The sequence below is a fragment of the Talpa occidentalis genome, unplaced genomic scaffold (genome assembly GCF_014898055.3).
Source record: "Talpa occidentalis isolate TD23 unplaced genomic scaffold, MPIMG_talOcc4v2.1 talOcc4.13, whole genome shotgun sequence".
NCBI classification, from domain to species: domain Eukaryota; kingdom Metazoa; phylum Chordata; class Mammalia; order Eulipotyphla; family Talpidae; genus Talpa; species Talpa occidentalis.
Window position 1 is genome coordinate 74942772 of NW_023601322.1, and position 18643 is coordinate 74961414.

General features: G+C 38.4%; 1 protein-coding gene across 1 annotated transcript; it reads left to right on the forward strand.

Annotated features, from left to right (window-relative positions):
• The first annotated feature begins 914 nt into the window (after positions 1-914).
• Positions 915-16361, forward strand: LOC119243498 (protein PRRC1-like). The gene is made up of 4 exons (XM_037509393.2): positions 915-1055; positions 4519-4682; positions 13362-13465; positions 16199-16361. The coding sequence occupies exons 1-4, from the start codon at positions 917-919 to the stop codon at positions 16344-16346; spliced, it is 555 nt and encodes a 184-aa protein (XP_037365290.1). The 5' UTR covers positions 915-916; the 3' UTR covers positions 16347-16361.
• The last annotated feature ends 2282 nt before the right edge of the window (positions 16362-18643 follow it).

The window sequence follows — 18643 nt, forward strand, 5'->3', positions numbered from 1 at the left end:
AAAAATTTTAAGTATACATCATCAGCATTTTATTTTTCATCAGATTTTACTGATTTGTCATTTGTTCATAAAGCTGTACTTTCTGGGGTACAACTGCACACCTTGACATGAGCATGTGATTGACTCCTGTGTCAGTACACTGTCACATTAACCCTTCTATCCCTCACTGTCCCCCACCTCTTCCCCTTTGGTAGCCACCACCATATTTTTCACAAAATCTCACTTATATTTGTTCTGTTATGCCAGTTTGTTCTCTTTGGTTATTTCTAGTCTACAAATGAGAGCAATCATCTGGTAATTGTCTTTCACTTTCTCACTTCTTTCACTTAGCATAATCACCTCAGGTTCTATTCATATTGTCACAAAAGGCACAATTTCATCTTTATTAACTGCTGAGTAGTAGCCTCTCTATTGTATATGTCACACTTTCTTTCCGAAGTCGTCTGTTGATGGGCATTTCAAGTTGATTCCAAGTCTTAGTTATTGGGAATAATGCTGCTATGAACATTGTGCTACATAAAACCTTTTATATTAAGGTTTCATAGTCTTCTGAAAACTATTTTTTTATTAGGAAAAAAATGTTGGTTCCTTGGAGATATCTGATTTTAGTCTTTGGAACCCTAGTGGGCAGGTTTTATATAAGTAAATTAATACAAATCAAATAAATAATGAAACAAGCATATTTATACATAGATATTTACCAGGTCAGTGGTACTCAAGTCTGGTCTGCAGACTTCAGTGTGTTTATATAATAAAATAAGAACTTGAAACTAAGCATTTCGAAACTTAAGAAAAATTTGGCATCGCCATAACCTTGTTTTTCTTATATTATCATAAAAGTACAGGTCTGTGACACATTGGAAATAATAAAAAACGTTTCTTTCACCATCAGATGATCATGATGTTTTTTCTTATAATGGGTATTTATATGTTAATTTGGTTTTTTTTGCAGGGTGTAGCTGGGAATCCAATGGTGAAATCTGTGCTTGATAAAACAAAACATTCAGTAGAAAGCATGATTACAACGCTGGACCCTGGAATGGCTCCATATATCAGTATGTACTTTAGACAGACCAGCATTTACCATATTTTTTTAAAGTAATACCAGTGTCGGTCATTATAATTCCACAGGTCTTTATAATCATTGAAAACCTCACATTCTTACACAGTTGTTAGTTTCAGTATTATTAATTCATCTTTTTCTTAGTCACATTAAAGTTTGAAAACACAGAATAAAATCTGGAGGAGTAAAAATGCTATGAATTATTATTATACTTAATGGTTTTAATTGTAAGTATAGTTGATTTATATGAATTTTACTGTATTCCCAACTGACATTTGAAGTGATGCTATGCTCATGTTTGATTTTCCATTTCTCCTGTAGTCTATTTTAATTAAATGTGTTTATGCATGTCTCAGGAATTAACTCAGATAATGTTTTTAGTGGTAGTTAATCATTTATTAATAATATCTGATTGTTAGGTTTATTAGGAAAGCTGTTGTAGCCACCTTTGAACCTTTAATACCAAGAATCCAGATCGTTAACATAGACATGCTTTTCTAATACTTAATGTACATATCCGATATGTGGAAAAAACATAATTGCCTAGCAGGATTAGTAACTGTTAAAGTTAATAACATATAGGCCCAGACTACACCAGCTACTGAATGGAGCTTTTCAATGACAATAAAAAGTTAATAGCTTTCATAGGCCTTGGCTGTGTTGGTAGTCTCTGTCTAATAAATGTCAAAGGACAAGATCTAATAATGATAAGTACTGTTTATTAAATGCTGCTCTGCCAGGCCCTGATTCTCATAAGAACTCTGCAAGGTAGTTATTATTATCCTCAAGTTTTGTTTATTTATTTGTTTGTTTTAAGGATTTATTTATTTATACAAGCACTGGGTACCATCAGAAGCGTGGGAGGGTGAGAGAATTCACCAAAGTCAGAGCGGAGAGCAGAGCGGGCAGACTGATGAAGTACACTGCTGAGGGGAGCAGCGGGCAGCGGGAGAGGTCTGCGCGCCATGCGGGACCCTCACCCGGTGGCTGGGGATCGAACCAGCGCTGAAGAGGCTGCGGGCAGCTTTGCAACTCAGCGCTCAACAGCTGCGCCACTGGGGAGGCCCTATTGTCCTCAAGTTTTAGATGAAGAACCAGGGTTTAGAGAGATTTAAGAGGTCACACAAGTTGGTGCAGCTAGATTGGGCCCATGGACAATTCTCTATGTTGTTTCTGTTTGGGTGAAGAGGAATATTGAATCAAGAATTAAATCCTCTTGAGATGTTCTTTATGTTTATAACTGTCACAGGAGTTAGAAATTGGAACCCAGGGCCTCCCCGGTGGCGCAGCGGTTGAGTGCTGGGTTGCAAAGCTGCCCACAGCCTATGCAGCGCCGGTTCGATCCCTGGCTGCTCCCCGGCCACTGGAGGAGGGTCCCACATGGTGCGCAGACCTCTCCTGCCACCCGCTGCTCCCCTCAGCAGTGTACTTCGGTCCTTCTGCCTGTTCTGCTCCCCTCTCTGGCTCTGGTGAATTCTCTCATCCTCCCGCGCTTCTGACTGTACCCAGTGCTTGTATAAATAAATAAAATAAATAAATCTTTAAAAAAAAAAAAAAGAAATTGGAACCCAAGTATACATTGGTTTTTCTGTATTCATAATAACCAAGTTTGACATCATCAACATAATGACATAATTGATGGATCATATGTATTCTTTACGTTGTGAATGAAGAAAGGAAAGAAATGAGTATTTTTGGAGCTCTTGCTATTTCAATGCATATTGTATTAGTGTGAGAAAGTAATTACTTTATTTAATCCTTAGAGAAACAAGCTCAGTGATTTCTCCCAGAAATCTTGGACTGAAATCCAAGATTGTTTCTCAAGCCAGGAACCTGCATTAAATAAGAAAAAAACAAAAAAGCAAGGGAGTAGGATGGGATAAAGATAATTAGATTTATATTTTTAGCAGATATCATAACTTACAATACATAATCTTAATCAGGTCATTATAAAACAGTAAAACTATGAAAATTTAACACTCACAGGCAGCAAAAATAAGACCATTCTAACAAAATTCAAAACAGGGGCCTCCCTGGTGGCGCAAGGGGTTAAGACTCAGCTTATAAAGCTGTCCTCAGCCTCTGCAGCACAAGTTCGATCCGAGTTTGATCCCTGGCTGGCCAGGGAGCAGCTCACATGGCGCAGCAGACCTCTCCTGACTTGCCCCCTGCTCCCCTCAGCAGTATACTTACGTCAGTCTGCCTGTTCTGTTCCCCACTCTGTCTCTGGTGAATCCTCTCACCCCTGACACTCTGGCCTGTACCCCTGCTCTTGTATGCATAAATAAATAAACTTTTAAAAAAATTCAAATTAAAAATTAAGGTACTTTTGTTCAGATATTCTAGAAATCACAGTAACAATTTCAGATGTATTAAGTAAGTACAAAATCAATTACAAATGGATTTTAACACAGTTTAACCTGCTATATTCTTTTTATTAGTTATCCCTTCATTAAGTTTAAGGCAGTACTAAGGCTGACAATTTAAGCTGATAGTTAATGGAGCATTACTTAGCTAGGGCCAAGAGATATGTCCCATGTCAAGAAAAAATATATTCTTCCTCTTCATATGTGATCCATTGCTCTTTGATTTTATTAACTTACAAAATTCAAGTGAAATGAAATCTGTGGAACATTGTGTCTACCAGGAAAAAGATCCACAATAAAAAGAAAAACCAAGTTTTTGGTAATATTTTCAGTTGTCTCACAATATATTTATTAGGGGAAAAAAGAGCATTGTTTCTGGGACAAACTTTAATAGTACAGTTTTCTTGAGAAATCTCTTACCAGAGATAGCCGTTTAATGCTAAGTAACAGCCAGATCTTTGAATTCACTCTATCATAAAATGTTAGATTAAGAATTAAAAACATTAGGTATATTTGAGCAAGTCAATCTGTCTAAATAGTTCAGAGGTTTTTTAAATAGTTGAAATATTTAGGTATATTTGTGTTAGGACAGCAGTAGGTATATAACTTATAAATAACTATCCATTTATTTTTTGCTATATGTTATTTTTAAATGACAGGACTAGCTTGTTTTCAAGGGGATCTACTAATATATTCTGGAATAGTATTTCATAAAATACAGAAAAATGCTCTATGACACATATGATACTCAGACTATTTGAAGGTGTATACCATCTTCTGCTTGCAATTGAGACTTCCTCAAATAATGCATTAAATTCTGATGATTAAAACTAAAGACAGGTTTGTAGAAAAGGGCATTTTGGAGTCTGACAACCTAGGTTTGGATCCTTGACATCATTGCTGAGTAACAGTGGTACCCAGGGCAGGACCTTATCAGCATCAGATGCATCTGCCATATAAAAAGATTAACCTATATCTTGTGTCACCTGTGAAGTTAGTAATAATTATGTAAATAAAATGATAGCATATAGTAGTAATTATGAGAATTTCATTATTTTAATTTGGAATTGAAATTTCTTACCTTTACAGAATCTGGTGGTGAACTGGATATTGTAGTGACCTCAAATAAAGAAGTGAAAGTTGCTGCTGTTCGAGATGCCTTCCAGGAGGTCTTTGGCTTGGCTGTGGTTGTAGGGGAAGCTGGACAATCCAATATTGCCCCACAACCAGTGGGATATGCAGCTGGATTAAAAGTGAGTAATAGAATACCCTTTTCAGGATACAGAAACTGGTAGATAACATTTTCATAATTCTGATAGTGGATGATAATATAGTTTATAATGAGTAAACAGGTTTTTACATCCTGAAATGTTGATCAGCTTGGTTTTTAATTGTATTACTCTATAGAGTATGAAGATTATAGTGGGGTTTTTAGTTTAAAGAAACCTATAAATGTTTTGATTTGTGGAGGGGATGAGAGGAAACATGCAGAGGGTAAAAAAACGAAAGTAGTTCTGAAAGTGGGCTTAACCCAGAGTGGACACTTAAATCTGTTACTAAAATTACAATATCCCTTGAATCTTACAAGCTTTTCATCTCTGTCCCGGTAATACTTTACTACACTTAAGTGTATTTCTTCACGGCTCATGGGACTCTCATATCTAGAAGTTTCCAAAGTAGTTATAGGTTCTAGTAAGTTGATTCTTCTTTTCTCTTAATACTTGGTGTGGGTACTTGGCAATCATCCAGAAGGCTTTCCTTAGTTTGCTTTCTTTGATTCTTACCCTTCCTCTTAATTCCCTTGCTTTTAAGCTCTGACTACCTCGCACCTTATAGGCACAATGACTGTACATAACCGGAGCTTATGAAGGTCTCATCAGGTTATGGAGACCCACTATATCATATAACTTGCAATAAACCCACTTATCAAAAAGAAGATTCTGCCTTAGAGTTTCCATAGTGAGAGAAGAGGAGCTTATGATTGAATACCATACATGATCCCTACACAGAACGGATGGATGATAGAGTGACTAATACTGAAGAAATATTTCACACACTTGTGCACTTAGACCACTTTGTCTTCTGGCCTGTTATTATTAAAGAGCTTGTCGTCCATAAAACCAGTACCATTACCAGTATACTAGATCTGACCCCTGTAGCCAGCTGTGTAAAGTTGCAAGAATTCTGCCCCCTCATACATTTTTTACCTTCAGCATATGAACATGTAAGAACAAGCAAACAGTCCATCTGCATACAGACATCTCTTCCTCCTTAAAAAATAATAACCCAAATAAAACTTAAAAATATTTCTTGATCTCACTTCCATCTCCTCATTTTGCTTTTGCAAGAAAACTTTTCCAGAGTTTTCAAGCCCTCTCTCTAATGCTTTCCTTCACATTATCTTAAACCCATCCTAGCCATACTCTCACGCTTAACCACTCCAGTGAGAATGCTCTTCGTTACCAGAGTTCTCCATCTTAATCTGCCAGTGGCATTGCAACAATTGACCATTGACTCTTTTGTAATGTCTTTTTACCTTAACTTGTGGATCCCACGTTTGTGACTTGTTCCCCTTTTTCACTAATTATAAACTCATCTCTGCTTCCTTTGCTGGTGGTTCCTTTTCAGCCCAACCTCCTTGTGCTCTGGTCTTTATCTCCGTTCACCCCCTTGGTAATCTATACTATCTCTGTGCCAACAGTTTCAAATTCATATTTCTAGCAGAGACTGCCCGTGAACTAGATTCATATAAAAGTTGCCCTTTTGACACCTTTACTTGAATGTCTTGAACTAAATAATGTCCAGTTCTGACCTGCTTTTCTTTCCTTACAACCTTCTGCCGTCATCCTTCTCCATCTCAGTTGATGGCAGCTCTATCCCTCTTTTTCCTCCAATGAGAAACCTTGAAGTCACCCTTGACTTCACTCATTTTCCAGATCCAGTTCATCAAGAAACCTTGTTCTCTTTGCTTTTCTATTACATCCAGCAGCTGACTACTTTTCACTATCTCAATTGCCGCCCCCCTGGTTGGAGCCTCCCAGTGTCTTGCTGGAACCTTACCATCACTTCCTAAACGTCTACATTTAGAACTTTATATGTTATTCTCAAGAGAGTAGTCAGGGTAACCCCTTCAAAGTGTAGGTCAGACCCTGTCACTTTTCATTTCAAAACTTCATATTTTACTCAGTGAAAACCTTAATTCCTTATAATGGCTTCCATGGCCCCACATGATCTGGGTGACTTGGCATCTGTTTCTTCTCCTGCTTCATCTCCACTAGACTCCCCCTCGTCCCCGACATTGGCCTTCTGGCATTTCTCCAGTTTCCTCTGCCATGCTGCTCTCTTTCAGGGGACTTTTGGCTGGCTGTTTCCTCTCTCTGGGGCACTCTAACCTCACATATATACTTGGTTGACTCCCTAACCTCCTGCAGGTCTTCACCCATGTTGGGATTCCGCAGCGGGGCCTGTCCTGACTAACCTGTGTCATGCTGCAGTCTGCATCTCCCCACCCTGCACTCCTGATCTTTTCTCATTTTTTTTCCTATAGCATTCAGCACATCTGATATAGTATGTAATTTACATTTATATTATTAATTTCTGGAATGAATTTTCTCATTGAATTTTCTCTTGTGTACAGTTAAGTACCACAAGAACAAAGGTCTTTGTTTACAGTGAACTCTTAGAATAGTGCTTGGTGTCCTTTAAAATGATTATCTATGGGGGGGTTGCAATTGTATGGGGAATATAAAAATAAAATTTATTATTTTAAAAAGAAAAAAAGAAAAAAAAACATTCATACTGGTAAAAAAATAAATAAATAAAATGATTATCTAACAATCTTATCAAGATGTTTTGGTATAAAACCCCAAACAACAGAACTCAAAATGCTAGGGAAATTTTTTTAAATTGATAATCTATTTCCTTAAGTGAGCAGATGAATACTAAAGATGTTTTCACTGTGTGATCTGTGTTGAATGTTGGTGTAATACTCTGTCCGTTCTTATGAGAACAATCGATTTTTCACTTAACAGAACTCTAGATTTCTACCTGTTGCTGTACCTTGATTGTACCTTTATGGCCAAAGAGTGGTCTTCACATTAGGTTAGAGGTTTCTCTAGTGACACGTAGGGATTTTGGTAGGTTTGAGTAGGCCCAGGTGGTTTTAAGGAACTCAACTTCTGTTTACTCAGCTTCCCTCTGTACTCTTCACTAACACAGTCTGCTGAATACACGCTTTGGCGAGGCGGCCTGCCTCTCTCCGTCTCCATCGCAGCACACCCTGTGCTCCCCCACTGGAAAAGAAACACATACTTCTTACCACTTACTGAGAACTCCCCTACTGTCATTTGAATGGACAGTTCACAATATTGTTTTAGAAATCAAGAAGACAAATAACAAAGAGTAGGTAAAATTCTTATGCAAGTCTTGTGGTTTCCAATTATTTATTCTCAACAGACTGAGAAAGGACCACATGGAGTTGTCAACTGACACATCATTAGTAAGTTTCGCTATTACATCATCTTGTGATTTTTAGGAATACTAACTCAGAAAATTTCAGAAATTTATATTGCTGAAACAAAATTCCTTTCGTTCCCATCTATTTATTTCTATAAACAAGTTTTCCTTCTTTAAAATGAGATACAGATAAGAATAGAATTTTTGCTATCGCCTTATTAATATTAATATTTCCTCATGGATTCCTGAAACATCATGTGTTCCTTCATGATCAAGGAAGGGGAGGCACAAAATACTTCTCCATTTCATTAAGACTTCCCTCCAGAATTACTTTTGCTTTTAGAGCAGTCAGCTATATGTAAATAATAATTGCAACAATAATATCTAGATAAATATTTTGACACAACCTTACTATATGATAGGAAATTTTTTTAAATTGAAAATTTCAATTTATGTCCTATTTTTTTGTCACAGACATTAAGGTAATCAGTGAAAGATTTTTAAGCACATAAATTTATCACGTGATAGGGTGCCTCGTTGTAGAAAATTAATATAAATTTGGCTCGGAGAAAATGGAGCATGATTAAATAAGTACTTGTTTGGGCATTTTAAAATAGATAATGGTGGGTATCAAAGAGCAACAGATTTTAGTTTCTTTCGGGTATGTTTAAAGAGAGCTTTGCTGGTTTCATTTAAAAATAGTTAAAATTTAAGAATAGTATTATAAACAACATATTTACAAATGATCTAATATGCAACTACAGACAATGCTCATTATTTGTCATAATTATACTTTGTAACATTCTGTCACATTGCTGAAACACTGAATTAGGGAAAACTGATCTGGAGTTCCTGGGGCGTATAGGGTTAGGTCCTTGGGAGTCTCTCTAGTCACATCATTTTTACCATCTGATCAGTACTTTCAAGTGTGCTTCTGTGTAAACATACTTTAATATATGTGTATTTTTCATTCTTTAACATTAAATTCCCATGGCTAGAGGCATTGTAACATACCTAAATGAGATTTGCCTCACACATTCTTACCATGAGGCACGTCAAGGCTTCATGTGCCTACGAACACCACACAGCACTTCAGCACTATACTTGGCCATAGTAAACAGCAACGTATTCAACAAAAAGCACAAAGATGTGGAATGCAGAGCACTAATTCGATTGCAAAAAGAGCATTGTTTCCAGTGAGAGCTAAAATAAGGCCGAGTGTCATTGGGAATGTGTGCATCAGGCAAGGCCAGTTTTTTGTGGCTCTGTGCACATCTGCTTTTGTGGTTTCAAATAAATTTTAGCAAGTAGGCAAGGTCCCAGATACATAATTCATGTGTAAAGAGGATGGATTGATCTTAGATTTAAGGAGAAATTCATTCTGATAAGATTTTTTTTTTCTATATTTTTTTCTTTACATCATCGTAGGCCCCACCCCATAGTTCTCCCACCACCTACCTGTGAGCCATCCCCATATTCCCTTGCGTTCTTCCTAGTGTCTCGTTGTGGTTTTCGTTTGCAGTTCCCTGATAAATAGTGATGTTAAAATTTTTTTCATATGCTTGTGGCCATTTGCCTTTCTTCTGTAGAGAAGTGTCTTTTTAGTTCTTGTGAGCCCATTTTTTGATTGGGTTGTCTGCTTTGATCTTCTGTTATTTTACATGATAGCTTACATTTATTGAGAATCCAGTGAGCCTGGTGATTTATATAAATGCATATCTCTACTCATGCAAACTCATGCATGTAATATATATAAAATATTCAAATGAGGCAATTGGCATAGCACATTTTATTAGGAAAAATGTTCTATTGATTATAATTAATCACTAAACATAAACCAACATTGATATTAGATATCTTTAATTCTGCAGATAGTGCTGCACAAATTTGAGATGATTTTTTTAACTATGTATGGTACTTTATTTATATGAAATAAGGTTTCTTTCAAATATGCACACACTCCAAAAATAGCTTTTTGAGATTTTTGCAACAATAGCTGTCTCTAAATGCAATGTATTACATTTATAACATGATTCAAATTACATCCTGTCTTTCACTGCAGAGACATCCATCTTCACACAGAGAATGATGCCGCCAAAATCATGCACTTTAAATATTTTTCCATAATGGGTATGAATTTGGTCATTTACTCTCTTGGTGGGTTTCCCTGGCGTTTGAATCCCAGTGCGCAATGCGCTGAAAGTTTTTTTATGGTGGTAGGGATTTGGTCTTTCTTAAAACACAGCAAAGGTAACTGGTGGCTGTAGAGGTTCAATTCCATCCAATCTGGAAATTTAAAAGTGCAGTAAATGGATAAAATGCATACCTACAATAATTGTACATGAAACCAGGTATACATGAGGTGAAGTGAGCATTTTGATGGGTCGTTGGGGTTTTTTTTTTTGTTTTTTTTTTTTTTAAACTAAAACAAGTATACCCAGATTGTGCTGTACTTTGAAGATTTCAAGAATGCTTTCGGGAAACTTTTTAAGATTTAGTTTCAGAGGATAACCTGGAGAAAAGCCTAAGCTAGAATGTTAGTGGACGAGGAAGGGGAGTACATTTTCAGGAAGTTAGACTAAATTCAAGGGCCTTTTGTAAAATGTGAAACATATAAATATGATATTCAGGTTGGTACTTGCATTACTTTTTAGAAAAGGTGGCAAAGCGATTTATTTATTCTCTAGTAAAGCATATTTAGCTCTGAGCAATTAAAACTTAAAAATGTTATATTAGCCAATTGGAATTTACAGATTTATGTTTCAGGGTGAGAATCTAGGCAGAGGCGATGGGGATTGTTGACAGCCAGGGCAGTAGACTGACACCAAAGAGTCAGCTATGGAGACCGGTGACCATGGCCTGATGTGCAGGTTTGTCATTAGAATCATGACGAAAGGGAGAAAACGTGACATATTTAAGAAGATGGTAGTGAAATCAATTGAGAAAAAAGGAAAAAAAATTATAAATTTTTTGTGAGTATAAAGAAAATGAATTCAGATAACGAAATTATTAGTTGTGGCTAAGTAGACAACCTGCTTTCTCATGCTGGTTTTTTTTTTTTTTTTTTAAATATTTATTTATTTATTTATTTATGCAAGCACTGGGCACAGTCAGAGGCACAGGAGGGTGAGAGAATTCACCAGAGCCAGAGAGGGGAGCAGAGCAGGCAGAAGGACCGAAGTACACTGCTGAGGGGAGCAGCAGGCGGCAGGAGAGGTCTGCGCGCCATGTGGGACCCTCCTCCGGTGGCTGGGGAGCAGCCGGGGATCGAACCGGCGCTGCAGAGGCTGCGGGCAGCTTCGCAACCCAGCGCTCAACCGCTGCGCCACCGAGGAGGCCCTCATGCTGGTTTTTAAAACATGGGTTTTAAATAGCTTATTGCTTTAAATACCATTTCACAGAAAATATTTAAAATCAGTAGGTTAATACAAATTTAACATTAAAAATCATTGAAACTGATACAGAAGAAAGTGATGTGCAAATTTATCAGCTTTTTTTTTCTTTTCTAGAAACAACAGAGGGAGCTAGTGAGAGGGAAATCTTGTAGTATCCGGGGCTGTTAAATTTTCAACCTAGTTTTTTTCCTATCATATTTTATTTGAAATGAATAGATTTTTTTTTAACTGAATTTAAGTTTTCTGGTAAACATGTGTGAATTTGTTTAATCTGATAAAATTAGGAAGTTTCTAAAACTTCCGTGTTAATTTAATTGAAAAGCAAGTCATAATTATGACCATTGTTTTATAACTTCTATTCAACTAGAAGTTATAACACACTTCGAGAAAGCATGGGAATTTGATTGAACCATATTGCTCACTGTAAGCTCTTGAGTACATTATGGGCTCTAGGATCCTTTCTTTATCTTCAGTTGAGATAGTCACATCACTGTCCTCTAATCTACTTTATTTTGATCCTCATACAGTAAGTATTACATATTCTATTCTCAAAACACCAGTTGGAACTAATTATTAAAAAGTCAGTGTTCGAAACTCCAGTGGATGCCACATTTCATTATATTGTAGTTAAAGGAGAAGAGAGGCTGATATACCCGCTTGTCCATATTCTCTCCAAAAAACTTTGGCTTAGCTTATTATCCTATTTCTTATAGGTACTAAATTCAATTAAATATTTTTTTCAACCCTGTATAGTACAAAGCTCTGTACTGTGTTTTACAATAATGAAAAGTGAACAAACTTAAACATAGTCTCTCTCTGTTTCCTGGAAGTATGAAAATCTAGAAAAATTTCATTGTGAATAGCTGAGATACTGCCTTCAGATTTAGGGGTGAATCTATAAACATCCCATTAATCCCTTAAAAAGTTTTTACTAAATCAACTTCTTTATAGGAGTGAATTAGATTTACAAATTCACTTTAAGAAATGATGTTCATCTTAAACATGTTACATATTTTTCCAAATTCCACAGGTGCCTCATTCACTATTACTAGATTTGGCAGTCCAATTATTACTGCTTATTTAGATTCTTAACTTTAGTGATACAAGCCTTCACGGGCCCTTTATTTTTTTCCTTTATTCAGTTTTTCATGTAGTTTTTACTGAATGCCTATTGGGTACTAGAGATTGAAGAGTAAGATTATGATCTTTATTTTCTTGTTATCTAAATCATACTTATTTATCCTTCATCTTTATAAATCAATGTCTTAAAATTGTTTACCCATTTTGAGACAGTTGTCATTTTATAAGTTGCTTCTGAAATAAACGCAGTGTTTCCAGCTTTCTTAATTTTCTTTTTTCTTAATTTTCATTTAAACTCTAACTTATTTGCAATGACCACTTAATCTCATTCAGTGTTTTGTTCTGCTGTTATTATTTACTAGTTTTATTCAGAAATAGATCTTTATCTTGCATTTTGAATATATATCATTTGTGACTACTATTTGTTTTCAATTCAGCTTTTTGTTTTTTACTGTGAGACATGAATTTAATTCCTTAGTTGTGTGTAGTGTTCAAAACTACTTGGTTTCATGAATGGTGCCCATTTTTTGAATAAGCTATTGTGTGATGTATAGATTTGCAGGATTTTAAAAATAACTCATTCCAGTGCATATTTTAAGGCTAATTTAAAATGAAATCAGAAAAAAAATTTTACTGTAGAAATTTTGAGAGAATTAACTGAAAAGCTACTAGGACTGAGATTTTTATTCAGTAAGATGATCTTTTGCCAAAGTAACATCATAAATTACATAGTGTCCTAATGTTAGAAATAACCAATTAGGGTATATAAAATAATGTAACCAAAATAATAATGCATATGGGAAAAATTTAGAAGGTACACGCCAAACTGTTGCTACTGAGAACACAATTGGATTTAATTTATTCTCTCTATACTTAGTTTGTTTTTGCAATAAATTTATATATGTTTGTGTATATATTTTTGTGTATTACTTCTGTAATTGTAAATTAGTGTATTTGTTAGTGAATAGTTTGAAATGGTTTCTGATCAACACTGTTTTCCAGGGTGCCCAGGAACGGATAGATAGTTTGCGTCGATCGGGAGTGATCCATGAAAAGCAGATTGCTGTGTCCGTAGAAAACTTCATTGCAGAGTTGCTGCCTGACAAGTAAGAGGCTTATTGTTTCTCTTAGGAGATATGAAATAGGGGATTAACACTGAATACCCAGCAACAAGTATGTCTTATTTTAGAACCAGAGGAAAAGTGTGTTCTGGTTTAACTGTGTCACTTAACTAGCTATGGACCACACATTTTCTATCCTTTGTTTTTTATTGTAAGATGAAGATAGTAATGACACCGTGTTCTAAGATTGTTTTAACAATCACTTAATGTAATAGCACTAAATGTGTTACAGGTGTTTCGGCTTACGTGTAACTGACCACCACTGACAAACACACTCATCTAGGGTTATTCAGAGTAGGAATGGTGGGCCTCCCCGGTGGCGCAGCGGTTGAGCGTTGGGTCGTGAAGCTGCCTGCAGCCTCTGCTGCGCCAGTTCGATCCCTGGCTGCTCCCCGGCCACTGGAGGAGGGTCCCGCATGGCGTGCAGACCTCTGTGGCGCAGACGGTTGAGTGTTGGGTCGTGAAGCTGCCTGCAGTCTCTGCTGCGCCGGTTCGATCCCCGGCTGCTCCCCGGCCACTGGAGGAGGGTCCCGCAGACCTCGCCTGCCGCCCGCTGCTCCCCTCAGCAGTGTACTTTGGTCCTTCTGCTCCCCGCTCTGGTGAATTCTTTCACCCTCCCGCACTTCTGACTGTACCCAGTGCTTGTATAAATAAATAAATATTAAAAAAAAAAACAGTATGAATGGTGTAAGAAGGCCTGGTGGCAGTCAGGTTGGAGTTTTACTGAGCACTATTGGCATCTATTTCATTTTGAAAAACCTCCAGATGGCATAATTCATCATCATTTTTGAGTAGAGTGTACTTCTTTCTCAGGGAAGAGATTTTTTTTTTTTACAATATACTGAATTGATTTATATTGAAATAATTTACCAACTGTTGAAATCAGACTTTTGTAATCATATTGTGACTATTTTCATTTTTAAAATTTTACTTTATTTAGTATCAAATAACATTGTGCCTAGTATACAAACATGTAGGAGCGATTTCAGATGGTAAAAATGAGTATTGACTGCAAAAAACATTACTAGTATGTCTGACGAGTCTAACATAAGCAGAAATAAAGGTACTTGACAACAATACAGTGAAAGATAGAAGAGGGAGAGCAGAGGAATAATATTCAGTGAGTCTCCAGTATTACCAGAGTCATACTTTTCACTACAATAAAACAAAAGACACTGTAAGGTAGACATTAAATGAATAGCCAAAGCTTAACAGAAGGGGGAAAGAGAAATAGTAATGGTCACTGGATGGTTCCATGATGTTTACATAGAAAATTCAAACTCCTGAATACAGCATTCAATGCTCTTCATAATCTGTCCCCAACATAGTGGTTCATTTCCAATCCCACGGGTGCTCAGCCAAGCTGATATAAACAAGACTACAAAATACACCTTAATCACCTCCACAGTTGTCTTTCACTGATGGTGTCCTACTGTTCTTTTCCACTTAACCAAATCTTACCCACTCTTCAAAATCCTGTTGAAGTGCCACTCGTGAATGTCACTGACGCTAACTCCAGTTACTTTCACTGAAATTATATGTAACATTTTCTATCATCACAAAAGTTACATATAATCATTTGAATACCATCATTTAAGAACTACATCTGTGTATGTATCTTCTCTCAACTGAAGATGGTTGGTCATTTTCTTTCACTAGTCATTCCAGGAGAGTGCCTCGTGAGCGTCCTTGACCAGGGACATGGCCTCTTCCTCTTCCCTGGGACAGACAGCGAGGGGTGGTAGGAAGAGGCAGAAGAACTGAAAGTTCCCTTGGCCACCAGCACTAAGTGAAGTGGCTCTTCACAGGGATGATAGTGATGCGGGTATAGGGGATCTTGAAATTCTAATGTGTATTTGCTCACTAGGAAAGATTTTCCTTTCACCTGCAGTGGGTGTGCTCTTTAGGCGGTCCGTGCTTAAACAGACTAATCACTTCAATTTTTTTTTTTAAAGATTTATGCATATAAGAACTGGGCTGTAAGTCCGGGTGCAAAGGGGGTGGGGGGGTTTAGAGAATTCACCAGAGAGAGTGGAGAGCAGGCCAGGCGGATCTACTGAAATAGGGGAGCAGCAGGCGAGACAGGAGAGGTCGTCTGCGCCATGTGGGTTGCTCCCTGGCTGCCAATAGCTTGATAGCACTGTCTTTAACCCTTGCACCACCAGGGAGGCCCCACTGCAATTATTCTTTACCATCTGCTTTAGATACAAATCATGGAAAATAACAGAATGTTAGTATACCAAATTATTTAATATTCTTCAATTGAAAGTTCATTTTTTAACAATGCTGGCTTTCTTTTCTCAGGTGTAGTCCCCATAGAATTTCCACCACCAAGTCACCCGTGCACCATAATCCCTTGTGCTTTTCCCTCCCTCGTTTTGACCCCTCTCCCTTCCCCCTGCAAGAATGTTACCTTTTTTTTTTTTTTTAATCTGATGACTTATTTGGTTCTCTTATATTCCTCCTAAAATGGTTTGTCCATTGCACATTTGATTGCCCTTATTGTACTTCTGTCCCCTCTGAGCAATGAATTCTCTTGGAATTAAACCAACAGTCATTTGACATACTGTTTTTGTGAACTGTCCTCTTAAAAATTGATTAGAAAAACATTTCCTTTTTGAAATCTGCTAATGTTTTGTCTGAATGGTAATGCTTATTTTGCCTATTCTCTACAGCTTCTTTTTGGCATATAAACTTGAAACTCGTGTTCCGTTACAGATGGTTTGACATTGGTTGTTTGATAGTTGAAGATCCTGTCCATGGTATTCATCTAGAAGCATTTACACAAGCCACACCAGTGCCTTTGGAATTTGTACAGCAGGTTAGTTTTTTCCTTGTCGTTTTACACTCTAGAGAAACATCATGATTTTTCTTTTTTTCTAGGTTTTTATGGTTGTGTTCCCTACCCTGGGATCAGAGAGAAATTTCTCTCTTCTGCTGACTGTATGTTCACCTTCCTTCCACTTTGCCCTTTTTCTAATGTTTTATTCCACATATCGCCTCCTTTTCCTTCTCCTTTGACTTGATCGTCTTCCATCTTTAATCTGTTCGTGTTTAGAAACCACAGATGGTAAGTACATGCCTTCAGGCTTGCTTTATGCAATGTTCTTAAATGTCACTCACATGAAATGTAAATATGTTCATCAGAATTTCTGTACTCCTAAAGGGCATTTTGTTGACTTCAAGTCCTTCATTTTATACAGTTTTCTTCACATTTTTACTTCTGCACATTGTTGAAGCCATTGGGTTCCCTCCTGAGAAAATGCACATACACACTTGCCCAAGGGTGCATAGAATCCCTAAAAGCAACCTGTGTCCTTAGGGGTTTCAGTTGAGGAGAGGACAGAGAATTGAAGCTCAGAATTTTGAAATGTTTCTGTATACTCTAATTTTTAACTAGTTTCAGAAGTTTAAGGAGATATTTTTATAGATGTGAACGTTAAGCCCAGTCCAGTAGGAAGGTGATTCAGAGATGACAAGCAGATACCGTGCGTACCACCGTATCGATCAACTGGAAATAAATAGTGTACATGGTTTTCTCTTTAAGCAACCCGTGTTTGTTTCATTTGCCTGATTTTCTACCAAACTAGTGCTCCGAGGAGGCCCTCCAGCTGCCCCTTAGGAGACAGACACTGTTGACTCTCGCAGGAAGAAATGATGCCCCGCCGTCCACATTCGCGCCCTCTGTCCCGGCCGTCACGTACACCCTAGGTCTCTGCCTCCCCACTGGGTACGAGGAGCCCGGGCCCGAATCGGGTGTGTGCCGCGTCCTGGTGGAGCCGGTGGAGCTCCCGGGGCTGCCGGCGTCACTCTCACAGGTCCACCGTTTTCAGGACCTTCCTGCCAGGGAGCCGGTCACGTGGGTATACGCAGCCGCGGCCCTCCTCTTCTCCGTCTCTCTCTTGTCTCATTTCCCTCCATTCTCTCTCTCGCCGTGTCACCTCTTGGTCTGTCATCTCTGTCTCTGTCTCTCTCTCCTTATTCTATCTTTTGTCTGTTATTTCTCTGACATGTCTCACTGTCTCTCGGCTCTTCTTCCTGTCTTCTGCCGTCTCTCTCGTGCTAGTCTCTCCCATCTCTGTCATCTCTTTCCAGTCGCTCTCGCTCCTGTCTCGCCAGGCTCCCTCCCTGGTCTCTCATCTGTCTCCTGTCTCTCACCTCGCTTTCTCCTGCTCGCTCATCTCTCTAGTCTCTCTGCTGTCGCACTCTCCCGCATCTCTCCCTAGTGTCTCGCTCCTCTATCTCTGTCTGTGTGTCTCTGTTTCCGTCTTGTCCTCTCCGCTTGTCTCTCTCAGCGTCTGCCTCTCCACTGTCTCTTTCCGGGCTGTCTCTGCGTGTCTCTCATCTGTCTGTGTCTCTGCGTCTGTCTTTAGTGTCTGCATTTCTTTCTCTCCATCTTGTGTCTCTCTTCCTCTCTCTCCTGTATCTCTGTCTCTCACCGTCTCCCTCTCTCTCCTGTCCCTCTCCTGTCTCTCCAGTACCTCTCATCTCTCTGCTCTCTTGCTCTCCCCCTAGTGTCTCTCTAGTCTCTCGCTCTCTCCCCGTCTGTCCAGTCTCTTCTGTCTCTCTCGCCTCATTTCTCTCTAGTCTCCCTACTGTTTCTCTTCTGTCACTCTCCTGTCACTCATCTCCACTCTCTCACCTTTCTCTCTGCAGTCTCTCCTGATTTCCAGTAACATCTCTCTAGCCTGCTGGCTCTCTCGTCTGTCTCTTCTCATGTCTCTCTCTCTTGCTGTCTCCCCTTCTCTCCAGTAACTCATCTCTCTAGTCTCTACTGTCTCTCTCTAGTCATTCTCTCCTGTCGCTCTCCCGTCACCCTTTCACCTGTCTCTTTAATCTCTCCTGTCTCTGTCTCTCCTGACTCCCTGTCTCTCTCTAGTCTCCCTTTCTAATCTCTCCTGTCTCTCCAGTAGTTCTCATCTCTCTCCAGCCTCCTTGTGTCTCTTTAGTGTTTCTCATCTCTCGCTCGTCTCTCCAGTCAGGCTCTCCTGTCTGTCTCGTATCTCTCTCGTCACTCTCCTGTCTGTCTCTCCTGTATCTCTGTCTCTCTCACTATGTCCGTCTCTCTCCTGTCTCTTCCTCTCCCTCTCTCTCCAGTAACGTCTCCTGTCTCTCCTCTGAGTCTCTACTGTTGCTGTCTCCTGTCTCTCTAGTCTCTCCTGT

Coding starts and splice junctions, on each gene's coding strand:
- LOC119243498 (XM_037509393.2), top strand. CDS start 917: ATGGGTATTTATATGTTAATTTGGTTTTTTTTGCAGGGTGTAGCTGGG. Junction 1,056..4,518: donor TGGAATGGCTCCATATATCA/GTATGTACTTTA, acceptor TTACCTTTACAG/AATCTGGTGGTGAACTGGAT. Junction 13,466..16,198: donor GCAGAGTTGCTGCCTGACAA/GTAAGAGGCTTA, acceptor GTTCCGTTACAG/ATGGTTTGACATTGGTTGTT.